The sequence below is a fragment of the Saimiri boliviensis genome, chromosome 8, assembly GCF_048565385.1.
Source record: "Saimiri boliviensis isolate mSaiBol1 chromosome 8, mSaiBol1.pri, whole genome shotgun sequence".
NCBI lineage: Eukaryota > Metazoa > Chordata > Mammalia > Primates > Cebidae > Saimiri > Saimiri boliviensis.
Window position 1 is genome coordinate 3,978,660 of NC_133456.1, and position 26,016 is coordinate 4,004,675.

Below are 26,016 nucleotides of genomic sequence, written 5' to 3' on the forward strand. Positions count from 1 at the left end.
TCTCACAGCTCTTTCAACACCATCCACTAGAGTCTGCAAAGGTCCTGGCTCCCATTTCTGCATTTGTCATTATGTAGAACAATGCTCCTTTTTTAAAGGAATATTTAGGAGAGAAGCATCATAATGCCTGTATCTTACATTCAAGTGGTCTGACAAAAACATTGACATTAATTCTTCAAGTAGATATTTTCCTTGCTCTGTGATAGAGTTTTCCAACCTTAGCACTATTGACATTTTGGGCTGAATAAAATCTTTGCTGTGGGACTAACCTATGAATTGTAGGATGTTTAGTAGTTTTCCTGGTCTCTATCCACTAGATTCAGTAGCCCCTCACCATGCCCCACCCCCCAGGTCACAACAACTAAAAATGTCTTCAGATATTGCCAAACATCCCCTGAGAGGTAAAATGTTCCATGTTGAGGACTATTGCTCTATGTTAATAATTTGATAACCAAGAAAAAAAAATTATACACACATTTCTTTTTTATAAAAGCACTGGCTATTAATTCTGAAACAACCTTCTGGGTATTCTAAAAATGCTCAAATAAATATATTGTAGATAAAGGATGCCGCTTTTCTCACCGTTGAAGAAGAGAATTACAGATACAAAAATAAGTAAGATAGAATTAATCCTCTGGGCCGTGTTACACCTATAATCCCAGTACCTTGGGAGGCCAATGCAGGTGAATCACTTAAGGTAAGGAGTTCGAAACCAGCCTGGGCAACATAGTAAAACCCTGTCTTTACTAAAAATACAAAAATTAACTGGATTTGGTGACGCACACCTGTAGTACCAGCTACTCGGGAGGCTGAGGCAGGAGAATCACTTGAATTTGGGAGGCAGAGGCTGCAGTGAGGCGAGATCATGCCACTGCACTCCAGCTTGGGCAACAGAGTGAGACTCTGTTTCAAAAAAAAAAAAAGGAAAAAAGAAAAGAAAAAAAAGGATTAATCCTCTGGTGTAGGGTATGAACTTGAATAAATCTGAAGTTACACATATAGAAATATAGATGTGTGTCCAACTGTACACACATACACATGCACACACACACTTCTTAAGTCTGTCCACTGAGTGGGGCTAGAAGCAATTATACACCAGTAGCAATGAGGACACCAAACATTTAGATCTTGGTTTCTCTTTTTTTGAGACAGGGTCTTGCTCTGTTGCATAATCTAGAGTATAGTGGTGCCATCACACTTCACTGCAGCCTCAACTTGACCTTCTGGGATCAAGCTATCCCCCTTCCTCAGCCTCCTGAGTAGCTGGGACCACAGATATGTGCTACCATGCCCAGCAAAATTTTTAATTTTTTTGTAGAGATAGGGTCTTGCTATGTTGCAACAGGCTGATCTTGAACCCCTGGGCTTAAGTGATCCTTGGCCTCATAAAGTGCTGGGATTACAGGCATGAGCTACCATGCTGGGCCATGTCATAAAGAACATTACTAAGAAAACTGTCAAAATGTGAACAAGGTATTTGGATTTGAGAATAGTAATGTACCCATGTTAATTTCTTAATTTTGAGAATTGTATGGTGGTTACATAAAAGAAATAAGAAATGCACACTGACATATTTAAGCATAAAGGCCATCATGTCTGTAACTGATTCTTTGTTTTGTTTTCTTTCAATTCGAGGCAGGATCTGCCGTTGGCCAGGCTAGAGCACAGTGTCACAATGTCTATTCACTGTAGCCTCTACCTCCTGGGCTCAAGCAATTCTCATACCTCAGCCTCAAGAATAGCTGGCACTTAGCCAGACTTGCACCACTGTGCCTGGCTAAGTTTTGTTGTTTTTTGGTAGAGACAGGGTCTCACTATGTTGCCCAGGCTGGTCTTGAACGCTATATAGTGTTTGATCACAGAAGTGGAGATGCCAAAAATCTTTACAAATTAAGCTTAATAAACACAGACAGGCTGGGCATGGTGGCTCACGCCTATAATCCAAGCACTTTGGAGGCCAAGGTGGGCAGATCACCTGAGGTCGGGAGTTCAAGATCAGCCTGAGCAACATGGTGAAACCCCATCTTAAAAATAATAATAATAATAATCACAGACATAATAATCTAACTATATTCAAACGAATTGAGTACTTAGTGTGCAGATCCTCTTTCTAGAAAACCAAGTACCTTATTATTTTTTTTTAAATCAAAGACTAATGAGCAATTCTTTCTATGTAAAGGTTGATCAAGGTCTCATTGTAATCACATGGTTGTGTAGGAAAATGCATTTTAGCTTATTGTGGCTTGGGTCCAAAGTAATTTTATTTAGACATGTAACTCACATGGAAACAAATGTTATTTAAGAGTAACTAATATAAGTTGTAAAGATTAACAGAACCTGTTTTTTCCTTAACACGAATTGTTTATCTTTAGGACTGCCTGGTGCACAGTCTGGGCCAGGGGCCAGTTTTTCTCAGACCAAAGCTAAATCCTGTAAATTCATACTAGAAATGAACTGACTAAATTAACCAGCCCTGGCTCACAGAATACCTACCTACATAATATCCTAAAATTAAATTTAGTGTTACAAAGTATCTTTAAAAGAGTGACTGGAGATTCAACTTAAACTCTGACCTTTGCTCTAAATATATTTAAGACACACTGAACCACTTGGTAAAGGGCCATATCAAAGAATTTTTTTTCCCAAATTCTATTTTGCAGGTGCATGCTTGTGAAAAGCTGATCTAGCCAAAACATAGGTCATGTCATCAACTGATAAAAGTGACCTGGCAAGTGGATGTGTTCTCTTTCCATTATTATCACTCTTCCCTTTAGTTGCAGGCTTGGTTGATGAGAATAACCTTCGCAATGCAGGATAATCAAAATCATCTTTCCATTGTGGATACGTGTGGCCATGTGAAACAGTCTCAGGTGGCAGCCTCTTATTGTCAATTCTTATCCCTTTGCCACTCTTTCTGAACTGCCAGGTTCCTTCTCAACAGCTGGATCTTTTATTTTCCCCATTGTTCTTTTATTTCACTAGAAATTCCCTACCACTGATCATCCCTGTGCAGAGAATTTCCAAACCTGGTTCCTGTTTTCTGTCTATAGCCTCCTTGTGTATCTTATCTCTGTACCTCTCAGGTCAATAAAACATCAGAGAAATAAAAGAAAATCACTTGTTGGTTCTAGTTTCTGTTCTGCACATCCAGCTTCGCCTCCAGTTTCTAGGGTGACCATATAAAACTGGGACATCTTTGAATATGAAAGAGAGCACTTTTGATGATAATGATGCTAGGGCAATAGGCATAAATGGTTCCAGGCAAACTCATGGTCACTCTTCCTGTTTAGCATGTGCCAAATTAAAACCATTACAGCTGCCACCAGGACACTTTTTTTTTTTAATTGCATTTTAGGTTTTGGGGTACAAGTGAAGAACATGCAAGATTGTTGCATAGGTACATACGTGGCAGTGTGGTTTGCTGCCTTCTTCCCTATCACCTGTATCTGGCATTGCTCCCCATGCTCTCTCTCCCCAACTCCCCACTGTCCCTCCCCTATTTCCCTGAAACAGACCCCAGTGTGTAGTGCTCCCCTCCCTGTGTCCGTGTGTTCTCACTGTTCAACACCCGCCTATGAGTGAGAACATGCGGTGTTTGATTTTCTGCTCTTGTGTCAGTTTGCTGAGAATGATGGTTTCCTTACTGGGTATATATCCAAAGGATTATAAATCGTCCTACTATAAGGACATGTGCACATGAATGTTCACTGCAGCACTGTTTACAATAGGACACTTTTTCTTCCAGAAACAAATGTGTGTTAATTTTCAGTCACTCAGTGTCAAATCCTGGAGTTATAGCTGACTTTCATCTCTCTCCCATATATAGTATCTCAGGCCAATGGATTCTAGATAAGGTTACCAAGGGAGAGATAAAAGATAAGAATACCAGGGCCTCAAGTGGGTTTTGTTCTCTTAAATTTCCACAGTAATTACCCTAGTTCAGACTCTCAAATGATTAAGCCTCCTGATGGCTCTACTTGTAGCCTCTGTCTATTCCAGTTCATTCAATAAACCTCCCCAAATACAGATCTGATCATATCATTGCTGTGCTCAGAAGCCACTGAATTGTTATAATGATCACTCCACCTTACAAAACACTCAAAGGATTATGTGAACAAACTTTAATTATACTTATCAATCCTCAAACCCAACCCGTATGATCTAGCTTGTGATTTTTAATATTTCCTTTTTCTAAGAAGGAAATATTCTTTTATCTACTCTTCTTGTAATCCTACTCATTTAAAGATATTTTACAGATGTAAATTTTAAAAAAATCTATAACATCTTTAAGACAATATTACAAAGAAATAATACCTATAATACTATAATCACACTGGAAAAAAAATGAGCAAATTCTTAATTGCTTGATATCCAGTCAGTATTAACATTTTCCATTGTTCCAAATTTATTTTACAGTTGAATTGTTTGAATGAAGGTTCATACAAGGTTCATGCATTGTAGTTAGTTGACATATCTCTTAAATCTCTCTTAATTTATAGGATTTCTCCCATCCCCTTTCCTTTTTCCCCCCTTCTAATTTATTTGCTAAAGAAGCTGGGTTGTGTCTCCTGTAGAATCTTCCACATTCTGGATTTTGCTGGTTGTCCTACAAATTGGCAGTTGAAGCTATAGTCTTGATCAGGTTCAGGTTTAGTTTAGCTTTTTTTAAAATCACTGAATATATCACATATGGTAAGACACACTATTTATAGAGTCATTTCAATGACTTTTGTCCCATGAAACTCAAAATGCCTTTCTTCCCCATCCTCCAAAACAAACAAACAAACAAACAAACAAACCCTGGACATTCTATGCAACAATCACCAATAATCAGCTTATCATTTATACCTGTCTGTGTGGAAAATAGGGGAAGGAGTAAGTCCCCTTGTGGGGTCCTTAAGGAATACTCCAACACAGCTGTGGGAATTATACTTGGAAAGGCATATAAAACTAAATTATGTATTATACTCAAAGGTCCCAGAGAGGGAGGCAAGGTACACCATGCAGGGAACCATATGAGAGCCCAAGAAATGGGCTCACCAAACAGGTATAACTGATAGAGTGAGGGTCTGTAGGCAAAAGCTTGTATTGAGGGTCAGGATACACAAACAACAAAAGGCATGAGGTGATTTCATTAAATTTCATTAGGACACTGTCAGGGAAGGGGAACTTGTAGCAGGGACCAGCCTTATCACACTGGTGCATCTAGTTGCCAGGGCAGAGTGTTCATAGCCTGTTTGTGGAGACGTTGAGGCATAAGGAAAATACAAAGTTTTAAAAAATTTACTATTACTAGTTTGTCTAGAAATCCCTTAAATCCCAAGGATAGTTTTGTTTTTTGGGGGTTTTTTTTGTTTGTTTTTTTAAGACTGGGTTTCACCATGTTGGTCCGGTCAGGATGGTCTTGAACTCCCGACCTCAGGTGATCCACCCACCTGGGCCTCCAAAGTGCTTGGATTACAGGCGTGAGCTACCATGCCCGGCCTTGTCTTTGTTTTGACACAGAGTCTTGCTCTGTCACCCAGGCTAGAGTGTAGTGGCATATCTGGGCTCACTGCAACCTCTTCCTTCTGGGCTCAAGTGATCCTCCCACCTCAGCCTCCTGAGTGGCTAAGACTACAGACACACACCACCATGCCTGGCTAATTTTTGTAGAGATGAGGTTTTGCTATGCTGCCCAGGCTGGTTTCAAATTCCTGGGCTCAAGTGATCAGGCCGCCTCGGCCTCCCAAAGTGTTGGGATTATAGGCATGAGCCACCATGCCTAGCCTGACTGTCTTATTAAACTTTAAAACCACTGCAGTCCCTGGCAAGGTTCCCAAAATAGAGCAAATTTGCAACAGACATGATTTGAAGTGAATTCAATTTTTTAAAAAATGTTTCATGGGAGATGGTTTCAAGCATATAGAAAACATAGTTTGATTTATTTCTCATTTAAAAGTAGCATAAATAGATCAAAATGATAACTATATCAAGGAAAAAGTACTATTGCAATCATCATTTTAATTATATCTCATAATAAATATTTATTATTATTTTCCTTGTCCTCGTCGACTAATATGACAAGTAGTACACAATAATTCTAAATAAAGATTGGCTATTTTTTTAAAAAGGTGGGAAAAAAACTTGAAAATAATGGTTCAGGAAGTCAGACACAGAGTTTGAATAAGGAAAATAAATGTAGCTTCTTTATATAGCTCTAAAGGTCAACATGCTGGCCTAGTAATTTATACTTTTAAGAGAAAATTATGTCAGTCTACTGAACCTAATTATATAAAGCATAACCACACATAATCAAGGATAACTAAAAAGTAAAGATAATACATCATTTTTAAGAGAAATGCCAGATATAGTATGCACCTAAAGTAAAATAAATCCATAAATAAAAATAAAATAAAAAATAAATAAATAAAAAGAATTTGTAAAACTTTTACAAGAGAAATTTTACAAAATAAAAACTATAATGACCATAGAGGGCTATGATAATTATCTCCCGGAGACTCTTCTAAAATATGCCTCCTTCTACTTGGATGATTTTTCTTTTTTCTTTTTTTTTTTTTTTTTGAGGCCGAATTTCGCTCTTGTTACCCAGGCTGGAGTGCAATGGCACGATCTCGGCTCACTGCAACCTTCGCCTCCTGGGTTCAGGCAATTCTCCTGCCTCAGCCTCCTGAGTAGCTGGGATTACAGGCACGCGCCACCATGCCCAGCTAATGTTTTGTATTTTTAGTAGAGACGGGATTTCACCATGTTGACCAGGATGGTCTCGATCTCTTGACCTCGTGATCCACCCGCCTCGGCCTCCCAAAGTGCTGGGATTACAGGCTTGAGCCACCGCGCCCGGCTGGTTCTTTTTTCTTTTTCTTTTTGGAGACTGAGTCGTGCTCTATTGCCCAGGCTAGAGTACAGTGGCATGATCTCGGCTCACTGCAACATCCACCTCCCAGGTTTAAGCGATTCTCCTGCCTCAGCCTCCTTTGGAGTAGCTGGGATTAGAGGCACCCATCATTGCTCCTGGCTAATTTTTGTATTTTTGTAGTAGAGATGGGGTTTCACCATCTTGGCCAGTCTGGTCTCCAACTCCTGACCTCATGACCCGCCCGCCTCGGGTTCCCAAAGTGCTGGGATTACAGGCGTGAGCCATGACGTCCGGCCAGGGTGATTTTTCTTTACATCCAATCACTGACCGACTTAATGGTCTGTTCTTAATATCAAGCTGCAGAGAGAGAGAGAGAGAGAGAGAGAGAGAGAGAGAGAGAGAAAGAGAGAGAGAGAAAGCAAACAAGCTGGGTAGGTGGCTGTAGTCCCAGCTACTTGAGAGGCTGAAGTGAGGAATGCTTGAGCTCAGAAGTTCAAGACCAACCTGAGCAACTTAGCAAGACCTCATCTCTAAAAATGAAACAAAATCAGTAAAAAAAATTAATAAAAATTTAAAAATCAAGCCACAAATTCTTTCAGCAGGAATTTATAAAGATACTACTTCATTAACCAAAGTTGGCAATCTACAGAAATGCAAGGGAAGTCTTAGAAGTTCTTTCACCTTAACTTTAATCAAGGTCAGGGAAACTCTGACCCATCTTCATCAATGCCCCCTGAAGCAATTACTAACAGCATCTGCACATAGCAACCCCCACCCCATGCATCTTATATTGTCCAGTCTTTTTCCTACATCTTCCCCTTTCATTACCTCATCCTTTAATCTGACTTCCTAGTTCATATTGTGAATGCTTTTATAGATACTGTTTAGTGGTACTCATGGATTAAAAGTATTTGTTCCTGATATCTGCCAAAGTAACAAACAAATAAATGCATTACTAATTAGAAAAAATCCATCACCAACAACTCCTTGTTTCTAAATAATGCAGGAAATAATTTTAAAACCCTACAATCTTATTTATTTAATAAGGAGTTACTCAGAGTCCTTCAACACATAGGTCCGCTTTTATCAGTCACCATCATTATCATGATCACTGTCTTCTTTAGGGTGGTTAACACTTTAGTTCCCAACACCATGGTAAATGGTCCATGCACACTCTCTCATTCAATCTTCACAATAATCCTATAGATTTCCCCAATCTAATACATGAAAAAGCCCTGAATCACAGAGGGATTAAGCAATTTGCCAAGGACATATTACAAATAAATGGCAAAGCCATAACTGAACCCAGAGTTCTTTGACTCTCAGCTTTGTGGCTAGTGTTACTTTCCTAATGCTCTTGCGGTTTTGTAATTTTAATGTAAGAAGACGATTATTCATTCATTCACTGACTATCTGAGTTTTACTAAATACCTGCATTGTGGTAGGCAATGGAATAAAAATCAAATCTAAAACAGACTTACAAAAATCAGAAAAGTACTAATAATATTTGAATACAATCAACACAATCATAAACACTATAAATCAATCTTAAGTTGGCAGTTTAAAAAATTTCTGGGAACACTGCATGCCTATACCAAAACATCTCATGTACCCCACAAATGTACATACCTACTATGTACCTACAAAAATAAAAAACAAAATACAACAACAAAAAAAGAAAAAAATAATTTCTGGGAGAGTTCTGCAGTACGAAAGACCATAAAGAGGGCTACTTTTGTACGGGTATGTTCATTACTCATATACCTCCATTCTTTTGTTTCTACGTTCCCATAAAGGCCCACAGAGTCTGACATTGATTCTTTCAGTACCAGTAACTACACTTTATACCATAATGGTATTATATTTCTGAGATGAGATTTCTGGACCATACTAACATTAACTTATATTTTATTATGACATTAGAAAAAAATCATGCCTTATCAACACCAAAGATCACCTAAGAAGAGTACAAATCAGGGCCAGGCATGGTGGCTCATGCCTGTAATCCCAGCACTCCAGGAGGCCGAAGCAGGAGGATCACGAGGTCAGGAGTTCAGGAACAGCCTGGCCAACACGGTGAAACCCCATCTCTACTAAAAATACAAGAATTTAGCCGGGCGTAGTGGCATGCGCCTGTAATCCCAGCTATTCAGGAGGCTGAGGCAGGAGAATCACCTGAACCCAGGAGGCAGAGGTTGGAGTGAGCAGAGACCGGGCTACTATACTCCAGTCTGGTGAACAGAGTGAGACTTCACCGCAAAAAAAAAAAAAAAAAGTATAAATCAGTAAGAGTGCTCCTTCTTATATAAGCCCAAAGCTCGGGGCCTGGACAAGGAGATTCACTATTAGTCCAGCCATAACAACAGGCACTGCCACAAAGAGAAATTTCCATACGCTGCTACTGATCCTAGAGAGTTGTCTGGTGTTAGTACACCACTACCACCATTTTTAATTAATCCATTGGGCTGAACTTACAATATATGTCAACTTTTCTTGTGCACAATAAGGCAACATAAAAGAGACTGAATGTTGGCAATTTTCCAGTAAACCATCCCCAAGAAACTTTATTTTAAAAACATTTTTATAAATGCTGACTATTTTTTACCTCCTTTATGCTAAACAAGTAAATATCAAGAAATACAGGTACTTCCTATTTAGAGGTGAAACAAAGAGTTCATTATATGTACTGCTTATCACCATCTAAAATTTCTTAGTCCAAAATTTCTAGAAGAGTGTCATAAGAATCTGGGGATATTTACTAGAAGATGAAGATGACAAGAAATAAGGAAATTTACAACTGCTACCATATGATAATAGTGCAAACCGGTGAATCTTTCAAGAAAGAATTCCACCTTATCCTAATTATGTTAAAAGTGCTAATAAATTCCTATTAGAGACACAAGGGTAAACAAAAAACACAGCATTTCACATTCTACCACTTAACACTTTGTCCCTCATAATCTTGACTGATTCAAATTATTCTACAATTGTTTGAAATATTGGGCATGAGCACCATAATTTAAAATTTTGGTTCCTGCTACTTTACAGAACCTATCTTAATCTCTTAACTAAAAATTAAAACTTTACATAATATATAGAACAGATTTCATGGCAAAGGGCGATTTTATACCCTGGTTTACAATGTCATAAAAACACGTTAACGTACCTTTTAAAAGGGACACTTTGGCAAGAGGTTCATTTAGGTCTTGCTCATCCATTTGTGCGTCTAGAGAGAGGGAAAAAAAAAAAAAAAATATATATATATATATATATATATAATTACAGGCAGTATTCAGATCTATCAGCAAGCTATCATTATCAAAATAAACAATTGGTATTGATACTTCTATTACATTTGGGTAGTTGAAAGTAGTTTTAACAAAATATCCAAGATTCAAAGGGGATGACCTGATGAAGCATTTTTTTCCCCCAAACACAAACTTCGAAATCGCCACTCATGTTAATCTATATACCTAAACTGCCATTAATAGCTGCAGGTCTATAAACATTAGGTTAAAACTCACCTGTAGTGTCGTCACTGCTTTTTTCCTTGCTTGGACTCAGAGTGTCTGATAAATCAGATTCCTTTGCTCTTGTCTGGTTTTCTACCAAGAAAAAAATAAAAGTAAAATCTTATTACAGTTAAATATCTTCTATCAATAAAACTAATTCAGGCTATGAATGCTCAAAATCTACAGGTCTGTAAAGTACTTTTAAAATAGGTCAGGTCACTGAATCTCTTACTTCTTCACCACCCTTGTCCAAAATGGAATGCTGGTTATTACACGTAGCTCATATTAAATTATAATGTGGATCATGCCTGCTTTGCTGAGGGCTGGGGCTTTTGTTCAAGGCTGTCCACTTGCCAACTAGAAACACAAACGAAGCAAGCTTTGCTAAAGTATTCAGAGAACTGCAACAAATAACAGTAAAATTCCCAGGACGATGTGGACACTGTATAAAGATGATTAAAGGAAAAGGCTCTGTTACATAAAAACACTAGTAAGAAGGCTGCCTTAGTAAGATGTGTACTCAAATAATAAAACTCTTAAAAAAAAATCATGTTAGTTCTTATAAAGTAAATTAACAGCCTTTTATTTCTAAAGATAACTGTCCCTGAATCACAGTAAGAAAAAACTTTTTTTTTTTCTTTTTTGAGACAGGGTCTTGCTCTGTTGCCTAGGCTGGAATGCAGTGGCATGAATACAGCTCACTACAAACCCGACCTCCTGGGCTCAAGGGATCCTCCTGCCTCAAGCCTCCAGAGCAAGCTGGGACTTCAAGCTCATGCCACCATACCCAGCTATCTCTTTTTAATTTTTTGTAGAGATGAGGTCTCGCTATGTTGCCTAGGCTGGTCTCAAACTCCTGGCTCAAGTGATTCACCAGTCTCAGCCTCCCAAGCACTAGAATCACAGGCATGAGCCATTGCACCTGGCCAAGAAAAAAACTTTTTAAAAAGTTTTGAAGTTATTTACAAGAGGTCTTCTGCCTGGTCCAATGAAGACATCTTAGGCCTAATTTTCAAAGAATTGCCCTCAGAAATCCTAACTATAGGCCCAACAGTTTATTAAAGGTAACTGGCAATTAATTAGGCCCCAGATCCTCATCTGTAATGGCACATTTGTATATACAATGGGATTCCTTTTTTTCTTTTTTCTTTTTGAGAGGGGGGTGTCACTACGTTGCCCAGGCTAGTCTTGAACTCCTGGGCTCAAGCAATCCTCCCGCCTCAGCCTCCCAAGTGCTGGGATTACAGGTGTGAACCATCACACCTAGCCTATGGCATTCTTTAGGGTAGCATTTGCAGAGAATCTCATTTCTCTGAACGAAATTCTATAGCATCTTCCCATTCTCCACACGGTCTCAGTCAAGCTTTACGTGGCAGAATTTAGCTGTAATCTGGTCCCTGCATTAATTCCCACAGGAGCTCTGCTTTGGTCATGTTAGCTTCCTTATAGGGCTGATACATGCTCCTTATTATGTCCTGCAATTATTTGTTTCATTTGATATTTCCCTAACCTCAAAACAGCCATTCTCTCTACTTGCCCTATTCATTCTGCAATACACAGTTTAAGTTCCATCAACTCTAAGGAAGTCTTCATTTCTCCATCATGGTGCTCCTTTTAATTGTATCTTCTCTGTGTCTTTTGTTTCCCTAATTAATCATATTCTGTATTATTCTGCATATGTGTATATAGCTTCTTTCCTCAATAAGATTATACATTTATAAAGCATATAATTATTTTTATAATGCTATGCACCTGATTTCATTGTTTGTATGTGCATGTCCACTTCTAGTAATTTTCCTAAAGGAAATAACACAGTACATATGGGATACATGATGCTCACTGAAGTACTGTTCATAATGGGAAAATGAAATACATCTATTATGGAATGAAAACTATTCAAGATATATTTACTACTAAGTAAAAAGTAAGCCTAATAAAGAGCAGTATGTATAATATAACCCCATGTAGATTAAAAATAGTTATACATTTATAGCTATGAATTTTTAATTGCATATATTTATTCAAGGTCTGGAAGGATTTACAATAGAGATATCATGAGTTATTTTTGGAGGTAGGGACATGGTGGACATTTACTTTTTAACTTCACATAGTCATACATTGTTTGAAAAATTTGTAGAAATATATATATAGTTTTATAATCAAGGAAATTAAAATATATTTTCCATTTTGAAATAAATTAGAAACACGTCTAAAACCATTACTGTCAAAACATAAATACAACATTAAAATATAACTTGCTATGGCTATTTCATATAAGAATACCCCCAGAATTTGTGGCTTAACTTGTGAAATGGCAATGAATTGCAAGAAGACTTTGCTTCTTTTCTCAATGCCATTTGTAGTCAAAGGTCAACTGCTGAGAGAGAACTTAGATTAGAATTGAAGTCACTGGTCATTGAGGTCCATGGGAATCTAATCTGTGACTGCTGCTGCATTCATAGTATGCTAATATAAGACATTTCTGAATATTCTCGTTTTGATCACAAAGTTACATTCTCAAACAAAAGAGGCTACTACATCTAATCTCCATATATGGTTAGAAAAGGAACCACTCTGGAAGAACACAAAGGAAAACAGGAAAATGACTCTCCCTGAGTTTAATATTTTTGGCAATTTTAGGATCAAAATATTAGGTAAAGCAAGGAGTATATTTTCAAAAATATTCTTCTAGCTTAGACGGAACTCTTCCTCTATATTTAGAGTATTAGCTGGGAAGGTAAAGTTGCCTTAAAGATAGGGCCAAATTTTTCATTATGATCTCACTGGAATATAACTCCTTGATAGCAGAGATTTTTGCCTGCTTATTCTCTCTCTCTCTCTCTTTCTCTCTTTTTTTTTTTTTTTTTTTGTTGGAGACAGGTCTTGCTCTGTTGCCCAGACTGGAGTGTAGTGGCACAATCATAGCTGACTGCAGCCTCAGCTTCCCAGGCTCAAGCCATCCTCCCACCTGAGTCTGCTGAGTAGCTAGGATCACAGGTGTGCACCACTGTATCTGGCTAATTTTAAATTTTATTTTGTAGAGATAGGGTCTCCCTATGTTGCCCAGCCTGGAATGTCTTTTCATTAACTGCTATATTCCCAGTGCATATAACAGTATTTTAAATACCTAGTATATAGTAGGTATTAAAAAAAAAAAAGGCGGGGGGGGGTGGTCAGGGACAGGGGCTCATGCCTATAATCCCAACATTGTGGGAGTCGAGATGGACAGATCACCTGAGGTCAGGAGTTCAAGACCAGCCTGACCAACATGGAGAAACCCTGTCTCTACTAAAAATACAAAATTAGCCGGGCATGGTGGCACATGCCTGTAATCCCAGCTACTGTGGAGTCTGAGGCAGGAGAATCCCTTGAACCCAGGAAGGGGAGGCTGCAGTGAGCCGAGACTGTGCCATTGCATTCTAGCCTGGGCAACAAGAGGGAAACTCGAATTCAAAAAAAAAAAAGATGATTGAAAGCATCTATCTACTATGAATAAGAAAAAAAGTTTTTTTGTGTGTGTGTGCGCCCATATGTTTTCTAAAAGATAGTGTCTTTTAGACAGAAAGAGAGAGAGAGAGAGAGAGCGCACGTGCGCGTGAGAGCATGCACATTTTGTAAGAGACAGTGTCTCACTATGTTGCCCTGGTTGGTCTTGAACTGCTGGGCTCAAGCGATCCTCTTATCTTGGCCTCCCAAAGTGCTGGGGTTACAGGTATGAGCCACTGAGGCTGGCCAAAAAGCAAGTTTTTAGCAAGTCAAGTTATAGTCCCTCAATGTTGTATCCTGCTACTATAGTTATACAGAGGCAAATCAAATCGATTTAAGAATGAAACACAAGGCCATGAGTGTCACATTTTGTCAATCTCACTTTATAAATGAAGAAACTGAGGTTTAAATAACTGAAATTGCCTGAGAGCATACAGCTAGTTAGTGGCAGAATTACCTACACATATTCTTTCTACTTCCACCTCCAAAGCTATATATAAACATGTAATGACTGCAAGTTGAGTTAGAAATTAAACAGAAAGCACATTTTGCATTCGGTGATACCTCTTCTAGAGGTAACAGAAGAGGTAAGACTGGTAACAGTTGGTAATTGTTTATTTATAGCAACTGATATTTTCAATCCAAAAAAGAAAATTCCACCAAAGCATCGCCAATTAAAGAATATTTAGCCAAATCCAAAAAAAAAAAAAAAATACTTTTTAGCTCGATTTAAAATGTAACTTATTTCAGACATCTAAGTTTGTTACAAGGATTAGCGTATCTTTGCATATTAACTGTGAACAGTGCTAGTAAAGTGCTCACTCACTACTGATAGAAAAATCCGGCCGAGCATGGTGGCTCATGTCAGTGATTCCGGCACTTTGGGAGGCTGAGACGGGTGCACCTGAGGTGAGGAGTTCAAAACCAGCCTGACCAACATGGAGAGAGACTGTCTCTACTAAAAAATATAAAATGAGCCGAGTGTGTTGGTGCATGCCTGTAATCCCAGCTGCTTGGGAGGCTGAGGCAAGAGAATCGTCTGAACCTGGGAGGCGGGGTTGCGGTGAACCAAGATCGCGCCATTGCACTTCAGCCTGGGCAACAAGAGTGAAACTCCGTTGAAAAGAAGAAAAGAAAAGAGAAGAAAGAAGAAAAGAAAGAGAATCCTCGAGTATATAAAACTTATATTTGTATTATGATTCTTTTTCTTGTTTTTCTTTGCCATATCTTTTTTTGTATTATCATTCTTAAAGAATATATTCTATTCATTTACATGGACTTATCTGCCATAATTTATTTAATAAATATCCTTATTAATGGACACAAATGCTTTCTTCTTGTTGCTTTTAAACAACACTGAAACAAACATTCTTGCTCATTTATCCAATTTGTTCCTTAAGATTAAAAACCCAGGCTGGGCATGGTGGCTCAGGCCTATAATCCCAGCACTCTGGGAGACTGAGGCAGTCAGATCACCTGAGGTCAGGAGTTTGAGACCAGCCTGCCAACATGGTGAAACCCTGGTCTCTACTAAAAATATAAAATTAGCTGGGCACGGTGGCATGCGCCTGTAATCCCAGCTACTCAGGAGGCTGAGGCAGGAGAATCACTTGAATTTGGAAAGTGGAAGTTGCAGTGAGCTGAGATCATGCCACTGCACACCAGCCTGGGCAACAAGAGTGACACTCAAAAAAGAAAAAAAAAAATAGAAAAAAAAGAAAAACAGAAAGGTTAAAAATATAGAAATGGAATTGCTGGATCAAAAAGTATGTTCTTTAAGACTTCCAATAAACAGTTCATAGCCAGGTTTAAAAGGAAATCAGACAAAGATAAATATTTAAAGTGATGATATTCTAATTACCCTGATTTGCTCTTTACATATTAAACGAATGTAATGAATTATAAAACATACCCTGAAAATATGTGCATCTATTATGTTATCAACAAGATAAAAATAATAAATTATTAAAAGGGAAATCAGTAATGCACAAAACTTCCAATAATGACAACACAATTTCAAGCAAATATATTCTAATTTAGAATGCATTAAATATAAATGCTAAGACAGCAAGATACTTTAATTAAAGAAGAATTGATTTTTTTTCCCTAAGGCTCTACTTCAAAGTGCTGGCTATTCAACCAACTAATCTGTATAGGTATTTGGATGGTGAGGTAAAAGCTATTTTAAGGTCTGTTCTCATCTCACTTTAATAAGGTGAAATAAAGTGCCATATGTACTAAAAATAGTTCACTGTTCTGAAACTCAGTGCCTGTTTGCCAGAACAATATCAATGATGCATATTCTATGCATTTTTTCCCCAAATATGGTATCTGCCATGTACAAAATTCAGAATAGAAACCACCAGATATCTGAAATAATACCATTTCCTTAAATAGTTAAAAAAGCCAAATGAATCCAGTTACTTTAATAAAATAGAATGTATTAAAATTAAGTATCTCAAACTTTTATAACTCATTGTTTTAATTGACCAAAAGCACTGTGAATCCAGTTTTAAATTTTATACTGGTATAGTCTAATGAAAGTTTTACTATGATAAACACATGCCACCAAATTTATTTGCCTAATTTCCCTATATATAAAAGTGATTTGACAATATGATACTTTAAAACTCACTTTTCTTCTCTGACAATTGTAACAGAATGAACACAATAAACTACTTCGGGCAATTACTGGACTATTCATTATAAAACATAAGAGGATTCTTTATTCACAAAGTCATTAATTTTGTTTAAATCAAACTGAGATGCCAAAAGTTAAGAAAATATTAAATATCATAAGAGATTTTAAAGGTACAGTAACCCCCCAAATGGAACTATAAGCAGGTTTCACTTAAATTGTATCACAAAAGATTTACATTGTGTTTGATTAAAATTTGACCTCAAAGCTGAAATTAATGCTGGAAGTGAGACTGCAACAAATCTTTAATACCTAAAGAAACCTATACCAATTACTAACATTCAAAAAACCACAAATATACATCCACTTAGAAAGAAACATTCCAGTTAAGATACCCTTCTTAAAACAGAAGTCTAATTATTTTACACATTATCTGATACTGTTATTGGCTTGCCATTTTGTGAGCTGTTAAGAAGTAAACTGATGGTTAAAATACTATAACCTTGAAACTATATACTAACCTTCATTATCCAAAAGAACTGTCAAAAAACAGAAAAAACAGAAAACAAACCTTTTGAAAGCTTTGTTTCTTCTACCGCTTTGGTTAGATGCCCTTCGACGATCAGCTTCTCTGCCAAGGAAAATAAACGTTACCATCCAAGCCCAAACTGAGCAGCATTTCCCTGAGCTAGGCAGTGTAACACATTCCATGACCAAATTTAAAGATGATAACATTACTCCTATGACCAAGCTTGAATAAAAACTTGAATCTGGAAGGGGAACTAGGAGAATTGGAACTACAACAAAGCAATCAGGTTAATGCAGAAAACTAGCGGCAGGCAATTTGCCTTTTATTTTCACCTTTTTTAAAAAAGCCTAGATCTTTTTATAAACAGGACTCAGAAGAAATAATCAAAGCAATTCTCTTTAGATCAAGAATATTTGAATTCCAGAATACTACAAAAAAAAAAAAAAAAACGAAAAAGATTATTAAGTTGAAATAAAATATTTATGAAAAGGTATTTATTTAAATGAATAAAAATTAAGTTATATGGATAGCTTATTGTTCTCTGCTGGCATAACTGAGCAGAAACGGCTAAATAACACATTTCAGTAAAATGAATTATTTTAGAAGAGCTAATCAAAGAAATTTTAAAAATTTTGTTTTATGGGGGATTCTCTGTAAATGTATAATGTTACTTCCTTATAGCTTACTTATAGTCATATTTTCATATTCTACATTTCATTGAGGAGGATATACCTATTGGGTCCTTTACTTATTGCTGTATGTCAGTTGGTCTCCTTCAATTTATTCATTAGCAGTATGTGCGAATAAATTTTCTATTCTCTTACTCTACAACCTATTGCAACTTGGTCTACACCCACCACTCAACCACTGAAACTGCTCCAATATCATTATAGCCTCTTGTGTGCCAATGCCCATAGCTCTTCTTCTTAATTTTCATTTCTCATAGGCTCTTTGCAGTATGCAGCACTTTGTCTCTGCCTTTTTAAAAACAGAAAGTAACAGATTTTGATTAAGATGTCTAATGTAAGCTGTCCTACCTGTCCTCTGTCCTACTTGACTCCATTCCTAAAATTCACTTCCTACAACTTTTAGCCATTTCTACTTTTTTTTTTTAAATTTATTTTTTTGAGATGGAGTCTCACTCTGTCGTCCAGGCTAGAGTGCAGTGGAGTGATCTAAGCTCACTGCAATCTCTGCCTCCCTGGTTCAAGTGATTCTCCTGCCTCAGAGTCCCAAGTAGCTAGGATTACAGGTGCCCACCACCATGCCCAGCTAATTTTGGTATTTTTAGTAGAGACGAGGTTTCACCATGTTGGCCAGGCTGGTCTCAAACTCCTGACCTCATGATCCACCAGCCTCAGCCTCCCAAAGTGCTGGGATTACAGGTGTGAGCAACCGCGCTCGGCCTAGCCATTTCTTCTGATACTTAACATTTATATTTCTAAATATATATTGATTTTTAATTTTTCCACTTTAGATATTTATTGACAATGTATTTTACATAATTAACCTCTGCCATTTTCTACTATCATCCTCAAGAATTGCATTTTGTCAATCTATAATCGGTATTTACATTGACAAATTATTTTATATAGTCATATAGTAGGCTACAATTATATTTCCTTTCTTGTATGGCATTCAATATACTCAGAATTTATAATGCTTCAGTTTTTTATTAATTTTTTATATATCTCAAAAACAGCCCACGTTCTCACAGAACCATACAACTTTCAATACTGTCAAACACACCAAAGTAATTTATCACATTATATATCCCCATCTTCCTCTTCCTGTTTTATTCCTTTGTTATAATTTCCTGAAAAGGGGTGGACAGAAGGTAAATACTTTGTGATTTTGCTTCTCTGAAAAGGTCAGCATTCTACCTTCACATTTGATTGATGGTTTGACTAGATACACAAATCTGCAGAAAATACTTTGCATCAGAATTCTGAAAGCATTGTTCCATTGTCTTTTAGTTTCCAACTAGAAGATAAGTCTAATACAGCCTGAACCCTGTCCCTCGGTACACATAGTAGAGATTTCTTACAGTCAGCAACACCTAGTTTGCCTGTCCTGTTTGAGCATCAGGGAGGACTGCACATCCCAACTACCTAGCACTGAAGAAGGTTCGTAGGACTGATGCTTGTCAGGGCTAAAGCATTAAAAGAAAGTATAAGTTTTTTACACCTTATGCCACTACAGGAACTCTAGAGTTTCTAGAGTTGTGTGCTCAGGAAACGGATGCCTTTGAGTCCCTCTTCCAGAGCTCTGAGACCTGGCGTAGGGGAGATGCTCTTTCTTGCTTGGATACCGTGGAAACTAGTAAGAGGAAATCCCTATAGTTACTGACTAAAGATTCAGATAAAGCGAAGGAATTTTTTGAAAAGTTACAACACACGTTGGATCAAAAGAAGAATGAAATTCTGTCCGACTTTGAGACCATGAAACTTGCTGTTATGCAAGCATATGACCCAGAGATCAACAAACTCAACACCATCTTGCAGGAGCAACAGATGGCCTTTAACATTGCTGAGGCTTTCAAAGATGTGTCAGAACACATTGTATTTCTGCAACAGATGCAGGAGTTCAGGGAGAAAAAGTAATCAAAGGAAACTCCTTTACCTCCCTCTAATTTGCCTGCAAGCCCTTTAATGAAGAACTTTGATACCAGTCAGTGGGAAGACATAAAACTAGTCGATGTGGATAAACTTTCTTTGCCTCAAGACACTGGCACATTCTTGGCAAGATCCCCTGGAACTTTACTATCTTATGATGATAGTTAAGACTCCATCTGCCTAGATCCCTGAGTGACAACGTGGAGCAGAGTGGTCTTCTTCACCATGGACACGTAGCATGAACGAGAAATGTTTGTTGAGTTGAGCCATCAAAGGTTTCATGGCTTGGCTGGGCGCAGTGGCTCACACCTGCAATCCCAACACTTTGGGAGGCCAAGACGGGCCGATCACCTGAGGTTGGGAGTTTGAGACCAGCTTGAGCAACAGGGAGAAATGCATTACTATTAAAAATACACAATTAGCCAGGCATGGTGGTGCATGCCTGTAATCCCAGCTACTTGGGAGGCTGAGGCAGGAGAATCACTTGAACCCGGGAGGCAGAGGTTGCTGTGATTGCGCCATTACACTCCAGCCTGGGCAACAAGAGCAAACTTCCAAAAAAAAAAAAAAAAAAAAAAAAAAAAAGATTTCATGGCTTATTTACTACTATATTATAAATCTAGCTTATTATGACTATATGATACCCTTTGTTTCTCTCTGAGTTTCAGAATCTTCTCTTTATCCCTGGTGTTCTTAAACGTCATATTCCTCAGTGTGCAGTCTCTTTTTTCTTAAATGAGGTGAAATTCACATAACACAAAATAACCATTTTATAGTGAACAAGGCCATAGAACTTAGTATATTCACGATGTTGTGCCTAGTTCCAAATCATTTCATGACCCAAACAAAAACCCTATACCCACTAAGCACTTACTCCCTACCTCCACTTCACCAGTCCCTGGTGATCACACATCTGCTTGCTACCTCTATGGATTTACCTGTTCTGGGTATAAATAAAACAATATAACATATGACACTCTGTGTCTGGCTTAGTGTGTGGTCTTTTAAATATATTGTGCTAAGTACTCAGTAATTTTTTCAGTTTACAAGCTCATTATCTTTCATTTCTGGGGAATTATCTTGTATTCTATCTATTTAACTGATAACTTATTCCATTCTCTCTCTCTCCCCTTCTCCCCCTCTGGAATTCACTATTAAGATGTTAGAGCTAGCTCTAGGATTAGCCCCCAAATTTTCTTTAATTTTCCCTCTTAAAAAAAAAAAACCAAAAAACTCTTGCCTTTTTGTTATATTTTCTGGGATATTTCCTCTACTTTCTCCTCAAGCCTCCTACAGTTCTTAAAAATCTGGTATCATTATTTTTAGTTTTCAAAAATTCTATTTGCACTCTGCTCCTTTAAAAAAAAAATACCATCTTTACCTTGTTTCATCCATGAAACTTTAAAAATCATACTTTTAAGCGGCATACAGTGGCTCACACCTATAATCCTAGCATTCTGGGTGGCCAAGGTGGGTGGATCACCAGAGGTCAGGAGTTTGAGACCAGCCTGGCCAACATGGTAAAACACCACCTCTACTAAAAATACAAAAATTAGGTAGGCAGGGTGGCAGGTGACTGTAATCCCAGCTACCAAGGAGGCTGAGGCAGGAGAAATGCTTGAACTCAGAAGGTGGAGGTTGCAGTGAGCCGAGATCATACCACTGCACTCCAGTCTGGGTGACAGAGTGAGATGCTGCCTAAAAAAAAAATTATACTTTAAAAATGTTTCTGCTTTTTATCTTTTTTCTATTTCTTCCCTAGTCACATTTTTGTTTGTGTTTTAATTTGTTTTGATCTCTGTCTTTGTTAAGAAAGAATTTCCTCAAAAGTCTGATCTTGGCTTTCCCTTCATATTCAAAGATGAGGCAACAAGAAGCTGACAAAGTCTTATATGCATGTGCAGGGCTTATTACACCCACTGGGCTACAAAGTGGCAGTTTGTTTGGAGGTTTCTACTTTTTTATTTTTATTTTTTTGAGGCAAGGTCCGGCTCTATCACCCAAGCTGGAGTGCAGTGGTGTGACCTCCGCCCACTGCAATCTCCATCTCCCAGGCTCAAGCCGTCCTCCCACCTCAGCCTCCTAAGTAGCGGTGTCCACAGGTACACACCACCATGCCTGGCTGATTTTTTGCATTTTCTGTAGAGACAGGGTATCACCATGTTGTTCAGGCTGGTCTTGAACTCCTGAGCTCAAGCAATCTGCCCGCCTTGGCCTTGCAAAGTGCTTTAAATAGCACTTTGGGACAGTTTAAACATCAGTATTGATAGGTATTTTTTTATCTCATCAGTTTCTCTCGGGTCGAACCCTGTTAAATGCCTTTTTGGGGAGTATAAGCATGTTGACCAGCATTCTGATTCAGTATACAGACTTTCATTTAACTCTCCCACTTTTCCCCCCAGTGAGATGCTCATACCTACCCTGAGACAATCTGAAATACCCCTCTACAGACTCTCCATTTCAGCCTCCAGAGAGCAAACCTTCAGTCGTTCTGAACAAGGAAAGAGATACTTGTCTGTCTGTGTGGACAAGAATAAGAAAAATAAGCCTGGTGTGGTGGATCACACCTGTAATCCCAGCACTTTGGGAAGCCGAGGCAGGTAGATCGCTTAAGCCCAGGAGCTCAAGACCAGCCTGGGCAGCGTGGCAAAACCCTGTCTCTACTAAAAATAGAAAAATGAAGTGGGTGTGATGGTGCATGCCCTTAGTACCAAGTACTTGGGAGACTGAGGTGGGAGGATTGGTAACTGTGAGGTTGTGGCTGCAGTGAGCCAAGATCATGCCACTGTACTACAGTCCAGATGACAGAGTCTGTCGAAGAAGAAGAAAGAAGAAGGAAGGAAGGAGGAAAAAGGAAGAAGGAAGATGGGGAAGAGGGGAAACAGGAGGAGGAGGAGGAGGAAGAAGGAAGTTCAAACTGTTCCTTATATAAACTTTCAATCCTGTTTTTAGCAACCAAGCATTCCTGCCCTACCTGACAGGTATTAAGTGCCTCTTAGCCACAGTTTTAACCTGGTTTTCTGAGGTTTCCTTTACCCAACATAGCAGGCCTTTAGAAAAGAAAAAGTGGGCCGGGCGCGGTGGCTCATGCCTGTAATCCCAGCACTTTGGGAGGCCGAGGCGGGTGGATCACGGGGTCAAGAGATTGAGACCATCCTGGTCAACATAGTGAAACCCCGTTTCTACTAAAAATACAAAAAATTAGCTGGGCATGGTGGCACATGCCTGTAATCCCAGCTACTCAGGAGACTGAGGCAGGAGAATTGCCTGAACCCAGGAGGTGGAGGTTGCGGTGAGCCGAGATCGTGCCATTGCACTCCAGCCTGGGTAACAAGAGCGAAACTCCGTCTCAAAAAAAAAAAAAGAAAAGAAAAAGTGGAGACCCAAATCTCTTACCACTCAATTGTATGTTACACATCTTCCAAAATTTTGTTGACATCTATTATCTGCTGTAGTCTTCTCTTCCATTCTCTTGTCCTTGTGACTTAGCTTTATTATTTATTTACTTATTTTGACATGGAGTTTTACTCTTGTTGCCCAGGTTGGAGTGCAATGGTGTGATCTCAGCTCACCACAACCTCCGCCTCCTGGGTTCAAGTGATTCTCCTGCCTCAGTCTCCCGAGTAGCTGGGATTACAGGCATGTGCCACTACGCCCAGTTAATTTTTGTACTTTTAGTAGAGATAGAGTTTCTCCATGTTGGTCAGGCTGGTCTTGAACTTCTGACCTCAGTTGATCCGCCTGCTTCAGCCTCCCAAAGTGCTGGGAATACAGGCATGAGCCACTGCACCCGGCCAACTTAGGCTTTTTACAATATTTTACTATGAATGGGTCCATTCACCATATTTATCAAGTTTACTGCCTCCCTTTGGAAACTCTACTCCTTTAACTTCTAGGATATCACTCACTCCTACTTTCATGTGCTTGCTCATTCCTTCCTTCTTAAGCTTTTATTGCCTTCCCCTTTCTCTGACTATAATCTAAATATATGTGTGTTAGTCTTCAAGATTTCTGTCAACAACAACAACAACATTTTTTAGGGGCTTTAACTACCTTGAGTAATTTCTAAATGTTGATGTCAAGTCTAGCATTCTTTGGCCCCAGAACCCTACTGTCCATTGTCCAACTATTTTCCAAACATCTTCAACCAGAAATTCCACAGGCACTTTCTGGGTAAAGAAATGTCACCATGTCTAAAACTTAAATCTCACCATGTCTAAAACTGAAATTATCTTCTCTTCCTTTCTCCTAAATGTGCTTGTTATCTCTCCTCTCTAAGCTTCCATTCCCTCATTCACATCTCTCATAAGGTATATTGTGACTACTCATTATGTCTACCTTGCCCAACTTACTATGAATTCCTTGAGGGAATATATTCATTCTTTCCGATATTTACTATGCACCAGGCACTCACAATGGATTACCAAGATAAATGAGAGAAATATAGGAATTTGGAATCTGGTGAAAGTAGAGAAATATTTTATTAATAATTTAATTCCTAACATACTTTCGAAACATATGTAATAGTTGTTTGCAAATGCCTGTTACATGAACATAGCAGATATTAAAATATTATAAACACAGACTTTGAAAGCTATTCCAGTCTTTCTCTAGTATGTTGAAGATCTACATACCTACCTGTTTAAAAATGATAAACACATATCAGAAGATTGTAATTTATTGCTCAACACTCACTCTTAGAACAAAATTTGAAGCTCCTACCATGACCTACAAGGTTCCTTGTGATCTACGCCAGGGGTCAGCCAACTATACCCCCATGGGGTCAAATCCAACCTGCTGTCTGTTTAGCAAATAAAGTTTTATGGGAACATAGTCAGGTCCATTCATTTGCATATTTTCCCTGGCTACTTTCCCCTACAATGGCAGGACTGAGTAGTTGCAAGAGGCCTTACAGCCTGCAAAGCTTAAAATATTTACTACCTGGCCTTTTATTTTAAAAAGGTGTTTGAGTTCTTCTAAAACTCCAATCTCAGTCTTGGGGTTTCATATGGGTTTTATTTCACACACTTTTTCCAGACACACATACTACTCAGCTTTGTTCCCTATCCCCTTACAGTCTTTGTTTTCTTCAGTGGACTCATCACTTCCTAACATATTAGTTTTTTAGTTTATTAGTATTTGTGTCCTCAAGAGAATGTAAACTCCATGAAGGCAAAGCTTTCTTTGTCTTACTCACTTCTAATAACGCAACAGTTAAAATAATGTCTGGTACATACATATTAAATTAATCTTTGTGGAATAAATTAATTGAGCATCTCTGTTTAAAGAGATCAAAAGAAAAAATTATTTGAATGTTTCTTCATCCTAAAAAAAGGATTAAATTAAATAAGTTAATATATATTAGAAGTATGTACAGTACTGGTTTATAAGTACTAAATAATGATTAGCTGCTTTTATTTATTTATTTAAGAGATGGCATCTTGCTACATTGCCCAGGCTGGAGTAATATGGTTTTTCACAGCATGATCATTGTGAACTGCAGCCTCCAACTCCTGGGCTCAAGGGATCCTCTGGCCTCAGCTTCCCAAGTGGTTGGGACTACAGGGCATGTATAACTGCTCCTGGCTAATTAGCTGCTATTATTGCTATTGAAATTATTTAAAGTTATATTTTCAAATTTTGTGAATCACTAGAGGTCTGTAAATAAAGAAAAAATATATTTTAAAAAAGTCTATAACCATTGAGTCTCAAATTTGGTATAGAGACCTCAGTGCTTTGGGAGTCACTAGTGTAATACATACAATCAGGGTGAGATCAGAGATCTCTGCCTCTCACTCTGCCTCTGCCCTTCAGAGACTTAAGATAGAACTTTCCTGTCACTATAACTGCAGGTCTTGAAAGAGCTATCTAACTTGGTATAACTGAAAGAGAGATAGAAGGCTTTCTTTCTTTTTTAAAACTCTGTTTTTTCTTTTTGAGATAAGGTCTCACTCTGTCACCCAGACTGGAGTGCAGTGGTGCAATCATGGCTTACTGCAGCCTCCTGCTCTAGGGCTCAAGTGATCCTCCCACCTCAGCCTTCAGGCAGCTACAACTAAAGGCATGTGTCACCATGCCCAGATAATTTATTTTTATTTTTGTAGAGACATGGTCTCACTATGTTGCTCAGGCTGGTCTCAAACTCCTGGACTCAACTGATCCTCCCACCTTGGCCTCTCAAAATACTAGGATTACAGGCATAAGCCACTGCATGTGCCCTTAAAACTCTCTTTACTCTAGAGAAGTGATTATTCATTTTCCATTACTTTTAAACGATATTTATTATTTTAAAAAATGATATACAAACAGGAATATAAAACACAAAGAAAGGGAGGCCAGGCACATTGGCTCATACCTGTAATCCCAGAACTTTGAGA

The 26,016-nt window shown here is 38.2% G+C and overlaps 1 protein-coding gene across 33 annotated transcripts in view; it reads right to left on the reverse strand.

Moving 5' to 3' along the window:
• The window catches only part of SLMAP (sarcolemma associated protein), a 172,236-nt gene that overhangs the window by 24,411 nt on the left and 121,809 nt on the right, over positions 1–26,016 (reverse strand). For all 33 annotated transcript variants that reach the window (XM_074403613.1, XM_039477326.2, XM_003936528.4 and 30 more), the window contains 3 exons: positions 17,067–17,126; positions 10,384–10,464; positions 10,026–10,085 (listed from right to left, as the gene is read on the reverse strand). In XM_074403613.1, coding sequence (XP_074259714.1) covers positions 10,026–10,085; positions 10,384–10,464; positions 17,067–17,126 — 201 coding nt within the window. The remainder of the gene's footprint in view (positions 1–10,025; positions 10,086–10,383; positions 10,465–17,066; positions 17,127–26,016) is intronic.